Below are 19,580 nucleotides of genomic sequence, written 5' to 3'. Positions count from 1 at the left end.
TTTTAATCACACAGAATTAATGATCAATTTATGTATTTTATAAACTTGGGCACCCCCGTCACCATCTCGCACCCCCCAGTTAAAGTGCATAGTGTATAGTATGTCATTTAAGACACAGCTTGTGTGCATTTGTGTGTACACACCTGTGTAATGAGAGGAGGAGGGCAGGTGTCCACAGTTTCACTGACACATGATTGGTTGTACACACAACCAGGTGCTTCATCGGCACACCACACACACCCATAATCAGCTGCGACTGCGTGACACTGACTGCAGTCCGACTGCCCGACTGCGCAGTTGTACAGCTGCACTGTTATACAAACACAAGCGACAGATACAATTTACAACCCTGTTACATGCTGAATAAATACTGCTAAACTAATGTAATCACATGTAAATCTGCTGTAAATCTCATTCTCAATAGTTTATAGAAGAGGAAATAATACACATCACACAGACTATGACTGAAACAACGGTTAATCTTAGCACTTTTGTTGTTATGTGACATATATTTCCTGACAGATCACTACTCGTAACTCATTTCCTGATTTCCGGAAAGGTCAAAATACTTACGACGAAGATGTGGAGCTGAATCTATACGCTTCGTTCCCCACTGCAGATATACTGGAGCGTAATATTCAAACTGCTTTCCTGAATACTGAAACTATACAGACACAAAATCAATGTGTAATCAGCCAGGTGCATGCAGACAAATTACATGCGGCACCATCAACAAATCCATGTTTGGATTGCTGTGTTTGCTGGCTGGTGCCATAAATTACAGCTATTATCAGATGTCGCACGCGAGTCTATATTAGCCGCGGCGGATGCGACGTGATGCGACGTGGCTCAGAATAAATGGATGCTATTAATATTACCTTATGAGCGGCGCACTTGAACACATGCGTCCCCGTTTCTTCACCGCGGTCCAGCGTTGCCGGTAACTCCAGTTCCTGGCCTTCGATGACCAGCACGCATTTGTAATCTTTCTCATCCTTCGTGGAACATAAGACCGCATGTCACACGTTAATCAAGAGCGACCTCTAACCCCCCTCCACCACACATACATTATCATAAATGAACACTTACATCAAGACCCTGTGGGAATTATGTCATTTTTAAATGCACAGCCATGAACCGGCCAAGGCCAGCGTATTGACCGAGGTACAATATAAGAGAGGGTTAAACCACAGATGATAATCACCTCAAATATGTCCAGGTTTTTGCCCTGCAGAGAGATCTCGGTGTCAAAACCAACAGGAACCAGAGGCGAGCTTTGCAGGGCCCAAACGCAGGGGCAAGATTCGGGCCCGCGGGGCGTTGAGTCCTCCTGCACACATACACCAACAAACATTTCAGTGGACTCATATCAGATGCCAATATTATAGTAGTTTGATTTATTTGATATTATTCATGTAATATAATGTGCATTTTAAAAAATTGAAAAAGGAAGCTTAGTATTATGCATTTTTCGGTTTTAATGTACATAATGTTCAACAGCTAAAGCAAAGCACGGCGTTAGGATGCTAAATAAAACATCACTGTTACTGAACTATTTGACCTCACTAATGGACTAGTTGGTTGTCGTACTTTAAAGACAAATATCAAGATATTTTATGTTTGTCCTATTAAACCCTTTGAAACAGATCTGTTCCAGCATTAGCAGCAAGAATTATAGAGGACTGCTGTGACTCCGGTAGTCTTATTATGCGTTCACACCAGACGCGAATGAAGTGATTTAAATGTTAAGTCAATGGAAAGAAACAATGCGATTCATGCAAATGCCCAACACAAATTGAGCTTGCTTTAGTAGTGACGTGATTACGACGTAGCGAGCAAAGGCAGAAATACGCAACAACAATGGTGGACAAAATCATTGTCACTTTATGTGGACACCTGGAGCTGTACGACACATCTTTGTTGGACAATCTGGTAAGTTGTAAAACATGCTCTTTACTCAATTTTGAGCTATATATATACAGTGAAGAAAATAAGTATTTAAACACCCTGCTGTTTTGCAAGTTCTCCCACTTAGAAATCATGGAGGGGTCTGAAATAGGTGCATGTCCACTGTGAGAGACATAATCTATAAAAAAATCCAGAAATCACAATATATGATTTTTTAACTATGTATTTGTATGATACAGCTACAAATAAATATTTGAACACCTGTCTATCAGCTGCCTGTTAGTCACTGTTAGTCTGCCTTTAAAATGTCCACCTCCACTCCTAATTTAGGATAATAAATGATGCACCTGTTTGAGGTCGTTAGCTGCATAAAGACACCTGTCCACCCCATACAATCAGTAAGAATCCAACTACTAACATGACCAAGACCAAAGATCTGTCCAAAGACACTAGAGACAAAATTGTACACCTGCACAATTCTGGAAAGGGCTACAGTGAAATTGCCAAGCAGCTTGGTGAAAAAAGGTCCACTGTTGGAGCAATCATTGGAAAATGGAAGAAGCTAAACATGACTGGGGCTCCATGCAAGATCTCACCTGGTGGGGTCTCAATGATCCCAAGAAAGAGAAATCAGCCCAGAGCTACACAGGACGAGCTGGTCAATGACCTGAAAAGAGCTGGGACCACCCTTTCCAAGGTTACTGTTGGTAATACACTAAGACGTCATGGTTTGAAATCATGCATGGCACGGAAGGTTCCCCTGCTTAAACCAGCACATGTCCAGGACCGTCTTAAGTTTGCGAATTTGTTTTAAGTCTTAAGTTTAAAAGTTTGAAAATTACAATTACAAAATCAAAATGTTCAAGCATCCTACTATGCGCAAATACCACAATTTATTCGCTTCGTTCGCGTCTGGTGTAAAGGCCGAAGTATGGTCCATTTTTACGCATATGAAAGAGTCCGCGTACAGTGCGCGTGAGAACGGTACCCGCACCACCAGATTTTTGAAACCATGCATACATTGCAGTGTTTCCCACAGGATTTTGAGAGACTGTGGTGGTGATGACGTCACCCGCTAATTAGCATATAGGTGACGTCATCATGTCGTGTTGGCGTTTGATCTAGTGTTGGCACCTGAAATATGTTTCACTTCTACTCTTTGATCTGTATCTGTATTTGATCTGTATTATGTATCAAATTATATTTTAAGCCGAATTAAGCTGTTTTAAACAGTGAAATAAAAATGTAAATGGGAATCATGAAAATTCTATTTGTGGGGGCCAGTGTTGATTCTGTGGTGGGCCACCACAAATAAATCAATGTATGGGAAACACTGCATTGTACTTGTAGGTCCTGTATGCGCCTACAGGAGAATGTAGTATGTAGCCCAGGAGATACATTGCATTTTGTCGCAATGCACATGCGTTGAACGTCTGTGTACACGTATGAGCCAAATCAACTATAATTTGCAAGGCTGTACTTTCTACCATGTGTATAAGTTCGCGTACACATAAAAAAGGCTATACTCCAGGCTTAAGGTACAGCAAATTTATAAACACCAAGAGTTTCTAAGTTGCCATCTGAATGAATTTTATATGTTTTCTGAGAGATGTAGAGACATCGACTTTAAATACAAGGCTGAACAAATTAAACTTTGATTGGTTGATTTTCATGTCAGTCAGACAGTCTCATGGGCGGTCCTTGACCAATAAAATCTGCTATGGAGTCCAGAAGTTCAGTCGTCAGTCTGTAGGTCAGGCTATGATTTATAAGGTTCACATAAAACAGGTAAAGCCCTGCTGTTAAACAGTGAAGTCACTTACCCTGCTGTTATGGATGATATGATGACTGGGGCAGCCGTTCTCATGAGCACAGAGTTCATCCTTCACGCACCAATGACACGGCCACATGCTGCTAACACACGCCATGCACCTGCAATGTATTACATATGAGATTTCTTTCTTTATTTCTTTTCTTTTAAACGCCATGCCAGCTTCTAAGGCTATATTCATGGCGAGAATAAAGTCTAATTATTAGAATTTGGATCCTAAGGAATAATTGGGGCTAGGCTAAATGCTAACTCATTCACGACGTGCCGTGCTAAGATGAAGTGCACGCATTGAAAAAAGATAGGTATGTATTAATTTGTCTATGTTGAGGTAAGAACATAGTAAAATATTGAAAAATGGTGGAGTTTTCATTTAAGTTTAAAAAACAAATATAATGCAACAACAGTGTAACCATAAATCAAATAATAACATTCAATCATAAATATGTAAAGGATAATTGACAATGGGCTGTTGAATTATTAGAAAATAATGCACAACCAAGGTGGTAATGCGACATGACGAGAGTTATCGAAAAATAATGCATACCTATTTAAAATTTTTTCAACCAATCAGAATAAAGCATTCAACAGCCCTGTGGTATATTATTATAAGAATAATACTCCGTTTTTATTTTTATTTATATACATTTACAAATTAATTTATTATCATTACAAAAGCACAATGTTTGAGTTGAGTCTGTATCCTTACGGTGAAGTGACATTAAGTCGTCCGACCGCGTTGCAGTCATAAAAGGTGATGTTTGTGTGCGTGATAGTCACATCTCCAAACTTCAGTGCCATCCGGACAGACACGTGATCTACAAACAAACCCACAGAAGAAATATCACATTAAAAAAACATCACAGACAAGAAATGCAGACTTGAGCTCACTTTTTTTATCTTTATGTTTCAATATTTAACCATTCCTGTGAGTTTGAAAGAATAAATCGTACGCTCCCTGGAGATGATTCAAGACTCAAGATTCATTCTCTCACAGCGGACATGCTTGGGTCTGAGAGACGTTTGCTTTAAAACCTTAGTGCTGAGTTTCGACAGACTGACATCTCATAGTTGCATAAAAGATTATTTACTGAAGCAACTCAGAAATATCTGCAGAAATATCTTCAAATGTCAGCATCTTCTATCTATGCATGTTCATGTATGTGTTTTGAAATTTCGAAAGTGAATGTTTATGTGCAAGCAAATGAAACCACAAAGTTTCAGATGACCAAGATTACCAAGAATTGCGTGTTATGGGCGCAAAAGAAGCAAGACTGCAAAAGTAATGATTCAGGTTTCATGCACTCAGCTCAACAGTTGGTTGTTGGGATAAAACTGTCTTGGTAAACGTGTCAGCGCTCCTCACCGTTGCCTGGTGGGCTGGGGGGAAGCTGCTCGGGTTCTGGTGATTGACATTTGATTCTGTTCTCCGTGACAACCGCAGGCTGAGCAGCCAAACTCCCAAAAGCGCAAGATAGAGACTCATCCTCCGACAGGACCGGCAACTGAAGGACTGTGAAAGAGACCTTGAAAGCAAAGGAAGAAAACATTTTAGACAATTAATGGCCAGTTTAGGAACGCGCAAGGCCAAGGTTGATGTTGTGAATACTAATCTGAGATGTTGTTTGGTTGCTTGTGGAGTTTGTTTGCAAAGTTTTTTGTGCATAAAGAGACCGCTTGTGTTCGAAACCGCCTGTGCTTGTGTCTGCTGTTGGCAGTCTGTGCTGTAACAAACCTGCTGTTGTCTAAATTCGTTTTCCATTATAAGAGTGTTATTCAACAATTAAAAACAACATGAAATTGCTTAACCAGCACAGTTTTCATTCCTATTCCGACATATTTCTCATTAAAACATAATGTTGGGGTGAGACAAACAGTAGCTCATAATAAGATAATTTCGTGCGCAAACATTTAGATGCCTCAAAGCTGAAAGACAACAAACTCCAATTTTGATTTAACATCGCAATAAAAACATCTAAAGCGTCTGAAAACACATAAACCTATAATGTAACCACAGCCTTAGATCGCACAAACCACAGACCACACACAGACCATTCATGAACCGATAAATACTGAAGACAAAAACGGCCAGACTTTTAAATTCTGTCCACATGACAAACAAAGTGTTTACATCTACTAAACTGCTACTATAAGCTATACAAAAAAGGGAACTGGCGTTGCTCATGTAAAACACCCTGTGTTTAAATATCAATGTGAAAGATAAGAGAAGACAAGATAAGATAAGAAAAAACAAGAAGTTGCCAATGTAGTGTTTTTCACAGATCTGAAATATACTTGTGGTGGTAGCCGGTGAAAAAGGCAATCATTACCCACCGATAAAAAATGGTCTACTACATGTGTGACAAACAACTAGTAACGTGTGACCTACCCAAATACTTTGATTTATTAAAGATTTATATTAATATGACAATGTATCTCATCATTTTAAATTCAGAATAGGGATGCATAACGATTAATCGCGATTAATCTATAGCAAAAAAAAGTTTTGTTTACATCATGTGTGAACTGTGTAGAATAACTTTGTATAGATAAATGCACACACATGCATGCATGTATATATTTAAGTAATACTGCTGGGCAAAGATTAATCGCGATTAATCATATACAAAATAAAAGCAAATTTTTGCATAATATATGTGTGTGTGTGTGTGTTGTGTGTAATTATTATGTATATTTAAACACACTTACATACATATATACATTTCACAATATTTTAATTATATATTAACAAATATTTTATTTATTTAATTTATATAATATAGAATATATAAAAACATAAATAAATATATATATACACACACATGTAAATACACATTCTTAAATACATGCATGCACACAATATATATACATATAATAATTACACACAGCACACACTTGTATATTATGCTAAAATCACTTTTATTTTGTATGCGATTAATCGCAATTAATCTTTGCCCAGCACTATGTATATTTATGTATAATTTATATTATATATAAATATAAAAACTTAATATATAAATATAAATTTATTCTTAAAATTATACATGCATATATACATAATTATTATACACAGTTCACACACCTATATGATGTAAACAAAAACTTTTATTGTGCTATAGATTAATCGCAATTAATCGTTATGCATCCCTTATTCAAAAGTCTACTTGCGACAGGTGACTTAACAGTACAGCATTGCTCTTTATATCTTGAGTCAGCTTACATAACAAGAACTGTTTGCCAGTTATAATTGCTCTTCAGTGCATGGGCTTGACATTAGTATTGCTTATTTGCTACCATCTCTGCTTTCTGAGCAAACGTTTTAGATATAAAAAGACGGTTCATTCATAACATAATTATAAAAATGGGAGAAAGAAAGTGCAGGCCATAGAAACCAAAGGCACGCTTAAAACTACACATGCACTTTAGCACGTTTGTTCTCTGATCGACTCACACAATGTTAATCAGACCCAAAGTTATTAAACTGGGACCGACCAGGACCCGACTGACCATTTAAAATATAAACCCAGAACCGTACAGGCCCTGGTCCTCCGTGAAGACCTCTAATGCATACAACTTGACTCAAGTTCACAAACATGAAAGGGTACATCGTGATGCACCCAATTCGAGAAACAGAGAGCATGCGAACGCACAACGAACTCATCGTGAGAGACAGGACGTGCTTGCACGCAAAATGTCATTATTAAATAGTGTTGTTTCATCAAGAACCAAAAAAGACAAAATTTGATGGCAGATATACTTGGGTGGTTGTTAATAGTAAAGTCAATGTGTGGGAAACACTGCACCAGCCAATCAGAGCGTATCTAAGGGTTAAACACAGTTATGTTAAAGCAGAGACATTTCACTGTGGGTGGGGGTGTCAGAATCACACGACAAAAACAGAAGGTAAAAACATAGATGTGAAATAGATGTGACCCAGCCTGGAAAAACCCAGATAAAGTCATCTCTTCTGTTTTCTACATAAAATCATCCATTAACATTGTGAAAATATAACCTTGATATATATGATATCGACCAAGATCATTGATTGAAATCAGTAGCTGGATTTCCTTGAAACGCCAAGCGAATATTTTCAAAATTTGCAAAAGAAAAACAAACAAATGCAAATTAGGTGCGTTTCCATTAAGTTGTTCGTTGGAATTGGTAACCTAACCAAAAGTAAATATAACAAGGCACGCTTAGAAATTGGAGACAGGACTGCATTTAGTGACGATTTGGCAAGGTATCAATTAACAGGCAGTGCAGCTTGTAATTGCCAATCTGAATGCTGTGCTCAGAAAAAGACATTTTGAGCCCCATATATGTTAAAGGCAATGTCAGCTGATACAACTAAGTGGTCAGTCACTAGAGGTGTGAATCTTTACTGGTTCCTCGATTCGATTGCGATTATTATGTTAACAATTCGATTCAATATCACGTTGCATCCTGTTTTTAGAATTACTGCACATTGCTACATTTATATCAATGAATGTCTTTATTGTATAGATTAAATATAATTATTATTTTTTAGAGCTACAGAAGTGATCTTCTCTTTGTCTTTGGTTGTTTGATTAACATTAATGGCACAGACTTAAGTAGGTTAATTAAGGTTACTGTCTCTTTAAGAGAAGCTTGGACTGGTTTCTGCCTAATCTATACATAGATTTAAGACATAAACAAATGTTTTTATTAGAAAAAGAATACTGTGGAGATCATTTTGTTTGTATGTGGCCTGTCAAGAACAGAAAGATTTTATCTTCGCTTGTTTTTGGAAACGCTTCTCTCCGTGCGCACACACAGAGACCGAGGGTGAATTCCAAACGGCGCAACATAAACAGTCGCTCCTCATAAAACATTACATTGTTTTTCATTGCTCTACTCGCCAAATGTATGTTAATGGACCACAGTATGAGACACAGTAGCGCAACTCTTTCTAAAGTTTACACATGAAGAGTATTAGGGATAATCACTTCTGACCGGACCTGGGCCAGACACATTCAACCACACATGCGTCTGTTCGTACAGAAAGCTGCTCATTTTAGCGCCTTTTCTGGTTAAATTGTTTCAAATCACTTGAATGTTAACATTTACAAGTGTTTGAAACATGTTCAAATGATAAACTTTCCTTATTTAAATTAGCATATTACTCTGGAATCCATTTTCTCTACCGTGACTTGCGCGTACGCGACGAATGAACATCAGTAGTTTATAATCGATTATGGGCTATTACTACATCGATGCAGAATCGCCCAATCCCGCATTGCGATGTAAATTGATTGTTCATGCCAACGTCCACAGACCACAGGTGGGTTAAGTCGCTAGGGTCACTATCAAGCAGAGGTTTTACTTTCTACTTAAACTTATTTTTTTCAATTATTCGTATTTTATCCGTGTTTTTCTTTGGAAAACATACATTCCAAAGCATATTATCATAATTTTTAACTCCATTGCATTTCATAAATAATACGTTTTTGTTTTACATTTAATTTTACTCAAGTAAAAGTACACAATTTAAATGCAATTAGGTATTAAATACATTTTAATATGCAATATTAAAGCAACACTATGTAGTTTCCATGTAAAAATGTCTTACAGCTCCCCCATGTGGTTGAAAAGCGCAACAGTGCCTGGTATCAGACACTCTTCTGCAGGCAGGGGGAGGGGCGGGGCTGTGTTTCCTACCCTCCACCGCCACTTTCAGAGTGTGCTTGTAGCAGCTAGGAGGCTGCTCAGATTGCAACAACAGTACAATTTGTCCAGTTAAAAGTTGTTCTATCACTGAAATAATTTTAGAGACATTATTTAAAGGTAAAAAAACTACATAGTGTTGCTTTAAAGAATACACACTATGATTCTATGCTAGAATGTAGTGAAGTAATGTTTTTCCCAATATAAACACCCTAATAAAGCACAGAGGCTTGGAAAATGTAACCAATATAATTAAGTATTCTCCCCCTCTGCTATCAAGTCCAACTAAATTCAATTTAAGCTGCTAATAGTCAGTTTTACTGGCATTTTCGCAGCACCCGCTATGAAAACCAGCCATTTTGCTGAACGTTTGCCACTCAACAGGGAAAGCTCTCGTGTGGTCACGTGGAAAAGTGACGTCAATGCATACCCTCTATTTATTTGGCAAATGCATTTCCATCTGCAGTTATTCGCATTTAATCTTTTGCGCATTAGTCAAAAATCACCTCAATTCGAGAGTAAAAACTTTTTTTGCGAATTAAGGGATTTTTATTAGAAATTTGGCGTTTCCATCACCCGTTTCTTATGCGATACTTGTGCATAAAATCTAGGGCTGGGTAGCGGCAAGGGCCTCATGTTACGATACATCTCACGATTGATTTATCACGATACGATACGATACAATACGTTGCATGCTGCGATACATTGCAATACTTTTTCTTTTTTTTATCAAAAATGCAGATTTTTATTTATTTTTTTAAAGGCAAAGTGCTTCAACACGTCGGCTTTGAAAGCAGCAGGTGATTTTAAAATTTCTGCCATTTTCTCACTCCCACTAACTTCCGAGACATTGGCCGAATGGCTGTGTATGACAGAAAACTGGACAGTGACAACTACAGCAGTTGCGGAGGAGGTCGCTTGAAGCACACAGAGGGATTCGATTTTTTTTTTAATATTGATAGTAGAGATTGAAATATCGATACACTATCGGGGAAAATGTTTCGCGATACTTTGCTGTAGCGATCTTTTTGCGCAGCCCTAAAAAAATCGGGGTGATGGAAACCCAGCTAGTGAGTGAAATCAAACTTAAATGCTCTTAAACTCATCAGATTATGAGACTTTAGCCTGGATTTCACATATAGACGATTTCAGCAGTAACAACATAAACAATTTATTTCGTGGAACACAAGTAATTTCTGGTAAACTCTGGTAAGAATCAATATCAAGAAATTCCTTTAAGAGTCGTTTATTTATGATAACAATCAAAATAAACAAGTAGATTACCTTTGTTTATATTTTATAGCTAAAGCGTATAAAAACAACACTGAGCTAACGTTACTATGTAAAATGTGTATGGCAGTCCAATGTATATAATGTTAACTAGAAACCGGCTGCCAAACCACATAGTGGTGATTCATGATTGCCGTCTCCCCGTCTTTAGAAAAATTTTGATGAGGTATTTGTTACAGAGTTAATTTTAGCCACTAGTCAAACCATTAAACAAACAGAAACCAGAAGTAAAGTTCTAACCGCGACAACGTACGTTCGTCCGACGAAACTGTCTATAAGGTCAAATTCTGAAAAATACCGAAACAGGCAATTCGTTGCCTAAAATTGATTGCAATTTGCATCGTCCTCAATTGCTTCATGCTACGTGAATTAATGCTGATCTGGGATCAGGGTACGTACCTCTGTTTGCTGTTCTCTGCTTTGGATGGCAGGTTTAACGCTCTCTATGGAGACACACTGATGCTCATGGCCGTAACTCCAGATCCAGTGGTTTGGTTGAGCGTGTCGTGCACATCCCATCTTTCGTGTGCATCTGAAATACAAATACACAATGTGATAAAAGTCTTTTGAGAATATGACAGCAAGATGTTGAAGGCTTCACAGGTCAGCGAGGGTTCTCACAAAAATGAAAATCATTTCCTCACCTTTATGTCAAGCCGACCTCATATAATTTTATTACATCCGTGCTTCTGTTTCCATAAAATGAAAGTGTATGGTGATTCATACTGCTTAGCGTCGCTCCACATTCACTTTCATTGTATGTAAAGGAGCAACCGTAATTTATCCTTTTATGAAGGAAGTAAATCACTACTTAAAACATAAGTAATGATCCCCATAACAAAACATACAGTTTGAACGGATAAACCAGTAACACAACTGCTGTTCTGTTGTTGAAAAATATTCAAAACTGATCCACGGAAATAAACGACATACAATTGTTTATGCAAAACTAGGGCGCAGCCTCATGTTGAAAGATCAAGCAATAGTGTGTGTTAAACCATTCATGTGCGTTAGATTACCTGCCCTCCAGCGAACACCAACCACAGTACGGATCTCTGTTAGACAGACAGGAGTGGCAGTCCAAATGCTTCTCGCACTGAGCAACATCGAGCTTGGTAACCTGAAACATGCACACAGACACACAAAGGCCCTGAGCAACGTTCTCATTTTGCAAACTGATAAACGCAAGCGAGCGCAACTTTTGCATGAGCGAGCAGCGTGCCAAGAATCTGGGATTCTGGTTGGCTGTCAAAACGATTCCACTGGTAATTATTTAATGTAAGAAACAGAGACTTTCATCGGCAGAAAAACTGTCATACGAGAGATGTTTGTCAGAGTAAACGTGTAATCCTTTGAGAGATTGTGAGTGGTGCCGTTTGTATCGGTTGCTGGCAGTTGAAAGGAAACGATTTGTCTCTCATACCTTTCTGTCAGTCAGCACGTAGACGCTCTGGTTGGTTGAGTCCAACAGAAGGTCAGCGTTAATGGGGCTCATTGGATCCACCTCCACAGTGTCATATTTAGTACCGGTACCATTTGCATGAAGGAACACCTGCAATGAAAATGTGCATACAGGCACCCAAACAAAAAGACACACGCAGACACACACACACACACACACACACACACATACATATTGGGTAAATGTACCAACTCACAAAAGAAGATAATTGCCTAAACTGTTCCATTTTGGAGACATTGTGGCTTACAAATATTTTTCAGTAATGTTCTCATTTTAAGTGCATGAAAGCATTGCATTTTACATGAATACAGTTTTTATAGAGAATGTGACTGTTTTTTGCTAAATGGATGCTAAGTGGTTGCTAGGGTGTTGCCAAGTAGTTGCTAGTGTGTTTTGAAAAGCTGCTAGGGTGTTGCTAGGTGCTTGCAAGAAAGATATGAGTGGTTGGTAAGGCATTGCCAGGGACTTGCTAGGGTGTTTCAAGTGGTTGAAAGGCATTGCCAGGAGCTTGCTAGTGTGTTTCGAGCGGTTGCTAAGACGTTGCGAGGTGCTTGCTAGGGTGTTTTATGTGGTTACTAAAGCATTGCCGGGTGCTTGCTAGTGCGTTTTGAGTGGTTGCTAGGGCGTTGCCAGATACTTGCTAGTGCCCAGTGAGTTTTAAGCAGTTGCTAATGCATTGCCAGGTGCTTGCAAATGATACTTGAGCGGTTGCTAGGGCATTAACAGGTGCTTGTTTCAAGTGGTTACTAGGGCATTGCCAGGAGCTTGCTAGCAGGTTTTGAGCAGTTGCCAGGCCATTGCCAGGTCCTTGCTAGCGAGTTTTAAGCGGTTGCTAGGGCGTTGCCAGGTGCTTGCAAGTGAGATTTGAGTTGTTGCTAAGACGTTGGGAGATGCTTGCTAGGGTTTTTTATAAGTGGTTGCTTAGGCATTGCCAGGTGCTTCCTAGTGCGTTTTGAGTGGTTGCTAGGGCGTTTCCAGATACTTGCTAGTGCCAAGTGAGTTTTAAGCAGTTGTTAGGGCATTGCCAGGTACTTGCTAGTGCCAAGTGCGTTTCAAATGGTTGCTAAGGCATTGCCTGGAGTTTGCTAGTGTGTTTTGAGTGGTTGCCAGGTCATTGCCAGGTGCTTACTAGTGTGTTTCAAGCGGTTGCTAAGGCATTGCCAGGTGCTTGCAAATGATACTTGAGCGGTTGCTAGGGCACTGCCAAGTGCTTGCATGTGTGTTTTGAGTGGTTGCTAAGGCGTTGCGAGGTGCTTGCTAGTGCGTTTCGAGTGGTCACTAGGGCATTGCCAGGAGCTTGCTAGCAGGTTTTGAGCGGTTGCCAGGCCATTGCCAGGTGCTTGCTAGCGAGTTTTAAGCAGTTGCGAGGGTGTTGCCAGGTGCTTGCTAGTGTGTTTTAAGCAGTTGCTAGGGTGTTGCCAGGTGCTTGCAAGAGAAATTTTACTGTTGCTAGTCACTGCCAGGTTGCTAAGGCGTTGCGAGGTGCTTGCTAGTGCGTTTCGAGTGGTCACTAGGGCATTGCCAGGAGCTTGCTAGCAGGTTTTGAGCGGTTGCCAGGCCATTGCCAGGTACTTGCTAGTGGGTTTTGACCAGTTGCTATGACATTACAAGGTGCTTGCTATTGAGTTTCAAGTGGTTGCTAAGGCATTGCCTCGTGCTTGCTAGTGTGCTTTGAGCGGTTGCCAAGGCATTACCTGGAGCTTGCTAGTGTGTTTCAAGCGGTAGGTGCTTGCAAATGATACTTGAGTGGTTGCTAGGTATTGGTATTAACAGGTGCTTCCTAGTGTGTTTTGAGTGGTTGATAAGGCTAGTGCATTTCGATTGGTTGCTAGGGCATTGCCAGGAGCTTGCTAGTGTGTTTTGAGTGGTTGCCAGGCCATTGCCAGGTGCTTGAAAGTGAGTTTTAAGCAGTTGCTAGGGCGTTGCCAGGTACTTGCTAGTGAGTAGTGTGTTTCGAGTGGTTGCAAGGACATTGTCAGAAGCTTGCTAACATGTTTTGAGTGGTTGCCAGGCCATTGCAGGTGCTTGCTAGCGAGTTTTATGCAGTTGCTAGTGTCTTTGAGAGGTTGCTAGGCCATTGCCATTTGGTGGCTAATGAATTCTGAGCAGCTGCTAGGGCGTTGCCAGGTGGTTTTGTTTGGTTGCCTGAGTATAGCTGTGTGATTGGTAAAGCATTCTGGGTTCTTGTAGGTTATTCACTGACTCAAGTAACTCTTTAAAAAACTCACATTTTTATGATATTCTGGTTTCTGAACATGGCTCTGGTCACAGACTATGCTATTTTTACCAGCCTCATTGTCTGCCTAATAAAAATCATAAGCCTGATCACTCCCAAAAAATAATGCACACACTTGAGTGCTCCAATAGCGCGGTTAGTAGAGCACTGCTATACAAGATTGTGGGTTTGATTTCCAGGAAACACACACACTGATAAAAATTTATATTTCGAAGCACTGTAAGTCATTTCAATGCATGACTGTAAACGTAAATTTTATCAATCATATTTGCCCACAGCACAAACAGTTGCATGCCAGGTTTAACATCTAAGCTCAGGGATTTCGTAATATTACCGCTTTTCAGCATAAGCAATAGATATATCCCTTAGCAAACCACATTATTTTACATACATGTTTACACCACACACTGACCACAATGCTCAGGTGAGCTGCACTCTCAGCAGTACGGTATGTGCGTTTCAACATCTTGTAGGTGGGAAGCGATACAGTGGGCTGCCTGTGATAAGTTTTGCCCGAGGAAAGTTTAGAGTAGTAAACAAGCAGCTGTTTCAGAACTGTTGTAAATATTTCATGCAGCACTGGAGGGGATTTGGGCAACAAAAAAATCATCATAAACAAAAAAATTCGCCCTGGAGTACACCTCATGTGACCAGCCTTCCCCACGAGATAAGCTCTATGAACAAGTCCTCTCACGCTTTTAAGGCTGTCATACACAGTACCACGTGCACACACATGATCACAAACCCCTATGACTGGGCTGACGATGAGCTGTAAATAGCCCACATTCTCCTACTGAAAGGAGGCAAAACATCTATCAAAACACATTTACCCCAAAGAGACGCCACAAACAGACTGATGCAGCCCAACACTACTTATTATTTATTAACAATGAAGAATGGATCTTGAAGGACTAGTCTACATAAACACTTGAACTCTGTTATCATTTTTCAACTTACATTTTGGACTGTTTCTTGCACAAAAGCTATGGTGAGCAATTCATACATACAATTCAAGAAAAATATTAGTCTATACTCATGTTTTCTATTTTAAATAAGAGAAACATGCATGCATTATGGATTTGACAAAAAGTACACGTTTTTGCGAGACGACATACTTAAGCAATAATACCCAAATGAAAAGGTATGCCTCTTCAAAGAACATTTAATATTTATTTTATTAAAGGTGCAGTGTGTAAATTTCAGCGGCATCGAGTGGTGAGGTTGTGAATTGCAACCAACGGCTCAGTCCACTGCTCACCCCTCGCTTTTGAAACATATAGAGAAGCTACGGTAGCCACCACCAGACAAACAGCTCATTACCAGAGACAACTTAGTAAAAAACTTTTGTAGAAACATGGCGGCCCAAAATGGCGACTTCCATGTAAGGGGACCCTCGATGTATGTAGATAAAAACATCTCATTATAAGGTAATAAACAAACAACGGTTCATTATAAAAGGTCTTTATACATCCCTGATAATATAGTTTAGTTTATTTTGCATTTCTGTCAAGAGATCCTTTTAAAAATTACACACTGCACCTTTAAGGGAGAAACAGCATTATAGACTTGACATTTCTCCATTAAATCACTATGAACTTCTGCTTTTGTGTTTTAAAGAAACAAAACAACAAGTTTAGGGCTGAATGGCATTAGGATAAATATTGAGAGCAGGATTGTCATGCAGGCTGCATACCGATTAATCGCAACTAATCATTTGCAGAATAAATGTTTTTTTATATGTATTAAGTATTTAATATTTAATATAAATTATATAAATAATTATTATTTTCTATTGAAAGAAAACTGAATATTTAAACAATGCTTAGAAAGCATTTGTGTGTAATCTGAATTGGACAGAAATCCAAAAACTTAAGAAAATGACATGCTCAAAGTTCATTAAAACAACTATTTCAAATGCTGTAGTGATTTTCTTTTTTATTTATTAGTTAGAATATCTATAACTTAATGTTGAAAAAACTGATTAATCGTTCAAAAGGTATTAGTCGTTGATAAAACCGACTATTAGTCGATTAACTGATCTAATAATCGATAGATTAATCAATTATCAAAATAATCGTTTGTTGCTGCCCTAATCGTTATGCAGCTCTTTCATATTTTGGGCAAACAACTCCTGTAATGCAACTTATTAGAAGCAAATCCTAGCGTGCAAAGAAGATGACTCGCTAATCATGTATTTCCTTCAACCTTCATGACTCATTAAAACATTTTAAAACTTTCCCACCTCTTATTAAGAGAACAGAAGCTTAAGATATGCATGCACCCTCTTGTCCAGCTGTGTATTAAAGGCAGCCAAGATAAAATGAGATCTCTTATCTCTTATCTCATGTTTTTCAGGTTTGTAGCAAACCCCTTCGAAAGATGATCTTGAGTTTAATGGCTTTGAATCGCAGCCTTCGTACCAACACGTTTCCTTCCTAATACAAAAGTGTCCAAGACTATATATATCACCAAAAAAAAGTTTCTTTCCTTTTCACAACAAAGCCACAAGAGAACAACAAAACTTTATCATGATAAATAATTCACCCCACTAGCTGAACTCTGAACAAACCGAAATGGGTTTTAATAACACATTACAACGCTTCAGGGTGGTTTACTCATTACCAGTGAGTTTCTGCTTAATGACAGATTATGATTGCTGTGTGTGTTTGCGTTTCGATAAAACGACCCTTAATGACAGTAAACAGTCTTTAAAAGTCACTTTTTCACGCTGATTTTTCCCATTACGCTTTCGGAGATAGATCGTGGGTGTGTAATGTGAATGTGGACTGAAAACATAAAAACTGCAGGTTTAAACTAAATAAAAGATGATTTAAGAAGCTAGTTCTAGATATATGGCACCATTGAGTCGTACCTTGTGCAGCCGTCCGCTTTTGTCCCCTAGCAATACGATGGTGTGGCTGACCTCGGTTGCCGTGGTGACGGCGGTGATGGAAGGAGTCCAGGTGAAAGCAGGTGTGGCCTCGAGAGCAACAGCGCTGGCGATGGGGCTGGGCGTGTGTTCTCCGCCACACGGGTACTCGGTCAGAGATGTCTGAAAGATCGGGAAACATCATATTACATATATGCATCACAAAATACATTCATAACACTGTTTATAACATGCAGAAGAAAATTATGCACCATTGCAAATAAATTGTGAAGCATTTAAATTGTTCGAGGTAAATGCAACCCATACGGTATGTTTTGCTTTTAATGTGCTTTTAAAATACTGAAATATTTGTTAATGTTTTTTTTCCAATATTACTGCAAGACAAATTAGACAGAAAATTATTGAGGTGGTAAATGAGACACGATGCAGGCCAAAATCAGTTTAGTCGCTTTGGATAAAGCATCTGCCAAATACACAAATGTTTATGTAAATTGGTACAACGTCTGAACTTCATGTAAGTTTCCAATAAACGTAACATTGGCTGTGTTTTGAATTCAGTCAAACGGAATATAAAAAGTTTGGGAATTAATGAATGTTAAATGTTTTGGAAATAATGAAGAACAAGCACAGTGCTTATCACAAAGACAGGCAGCTGTATGCCCACATGGCTGCAAAACGCTGTCCATTGATGCAGTCGAAATAATTAATATCCAAAATGCTTGTTGAATAACAAGTCTGAATTACCAAATACCGGCCAAGTGTTTTCCAAGTCTTCCAAAGACAATTAGGCTAACATTTGTAGAGAACCGGAAACATCCGGTCCTCTCTGTGTGCATGAAAATCAATACCAAAAAAGCGTAGCTGCTTTTACAACGGTGTCTGACAAACGCTTTCCATCATCTATACATGGCTGGCAGTGATTTTTAGATGCACTCTCACTGGAGCCAGAGGTCTGTGTGTCCTAACCTAAAGCTATTCTGAAACTTCAGCTGTTAGCGGATGAATAGACACAACTAACCAGTCAACAGAGTGGACGGCTATGAGAGAAGAAGGGTAACACGTGATTGAAATCAAAGACGAACACATCAGCTGCTTTCGAGATATTAAACAGCTGTTCGTTTTGCAATACTTAGATGTATGCTTCACACAGAGAGCAATCCCACAATGCACTTCCAGGGTGGCAGATGAGGTTTTATGGTGCTGATAATAGTTTTGATAAGCTAATAACATAATTTTGATAAAAATTCCACATCATAAGTTTAGCAATAAGCTGCAGGGTAACATCAAACGTTTGCCAACCATTTCTAGTTGCACCTCTCATGCTGAGAGGTATTAATGTGGCAGCATGTGTTTATGTACAGCATTCCAAATTGGTCACGCACGGGGTCCCATGAAGCTACCTTAGAAGGCAGCTGCCTATGTAGGCAGTTTAGTAGGTGTTGAAACAAAGAGGACGAAGCTGGTACAGAGAGGAGTAGTTGTGGTGGCGGTAACAAAGTTGGGATGTCGGATCACAAGTGGACGAGAGAGAGACATTCACGTTTACACCTGGAACTTCAATCCGTCTATTTAGTTCACTTTTGACCACTTCTGTCCCGATTACTGAGGGTGTGGTCTGTGGGAGAGACCTTCTGCTTTCGTTTAAACGCAAGCAAGAGAAATGACGGGTTTAAATTGATGTTAACTAATATTATGTCAGAGTCCTATGCTTGTGTTGTTAGTAAACATGCTGAACAGTGTTTTTTACATATATGGGTGATTCTCACGAAATCCAGACTTAGAAGGTGTCCAGCATCAGATTTTTTAAAAAGCCCTTGAAGCCAATTTTTTTCACATATAAGTTTAAGGTCTGAACTTACTATAACCATTATTTTTTGAATTATAGAATTATTATTATTTTTTTAATTATTATTATCAAAATATATCATTACCGTAACATGATATTACATTATATACGGTATATGCATTTATAAACTCATGTTTCGGTAATGAGATCTAAAAAGTTGTCTAGGTACTATGACAAACAAAATTTCAACTTTTATCTGGAGAGAAAAATAAGAACTGCTTACCTGGTAGCCATCTTGAGTGTCACAGTCAATTATGTCCCTTCCAACTAATTTTTTTTTTTTTGAAAATGTTAGTTCCTTGAGGGCTTAAACAATGATTGAAAATTGTTGAAGAGGATGAGAAAATTGGTCTTGGACACATTTATATTCCTTATTATTGTCTCTACATTTACCAATGATCATCAAATACCACATGTTTCTTTACTGTAAATGTT

General features: G+C 38.8%; 1 protein-coding gene across 4 annotated transcripts in view; it reads right to left on the bottom strand.

The window, feature by feature from the left end:
- The window catches only part of plxnb3 (plexin B3), an 82,022-nt gene that overhangs the window by 20,276 nt on the left and 42,166 nt on the right, over positions 1 to 19,580 (bottom strand). For all 4 annotated transcript variants that reach the window (XM_055167580.2, XM_055167578.2, XM_055167579.2 and 1 more), the window contains exons 3-13: positions 17,282 to 17,461; positions 12,135 to 12,263; positions 11,731 to 11,831; positions 11,111 to 11,243; positions 5,103 to 5,262; positions 4,446 to 4,554; positions 3,732 to 3,840; positions 1,205 to 1,330; positions 879 to 995; positions 574 to 664; positions 144 to 310 (exon numbers count right to left, since the gene is read on the bottom strand). In XM_055167580.2, coding sequence (XP_055023555.2) covers positions 144 to 310; positions 574 to 664; positions 879 to 995; positions 1,205 to 1,330; positions 3,732 to 3,840; positions 4,446 to 4,554; positions 5,103 to 5,262; positions 11,111 to 11,243; positions 11,731 to 11,831; positions 12,135 to 12,263; positions 17,282 to 17,461 — 1,422 coding nt within the window. The remainder of the gene's footprint in view (positions 1 to 143; positions 311 to 573; positions 665 to 878; positions 996 to 1,204; positions 1,331 to 3,731; positions 3,841 to 4,445; positions 4,555 to 5,102; positions 5,263 to 11,110; positions 11,244 to 11,730; positions 11,832 to 12,134; positions 12,264 to 17,281; positions 17,462 to 19,580) is intronic.

The sequence above is a fragment of the Misgurnus anguillicaudatus genome, chromosome 5 (genome assembly GCF_027580225.2).
Source record: "Misgurnus anguillicaudatus chromosome 5, ASM2758022v2, whole genome shotgun sequence".
NCBI lineage: Eukaryota > Metazoa > Chordata > Actinopteri > Cypriniformes > Cobitidae > Misgurnus > Misgurnus anguillicaudatus.
Note: the sequence above shows the minus strand (reverse complement) of the source record. Positions and strands in the feature narration are given on the sequence as shown.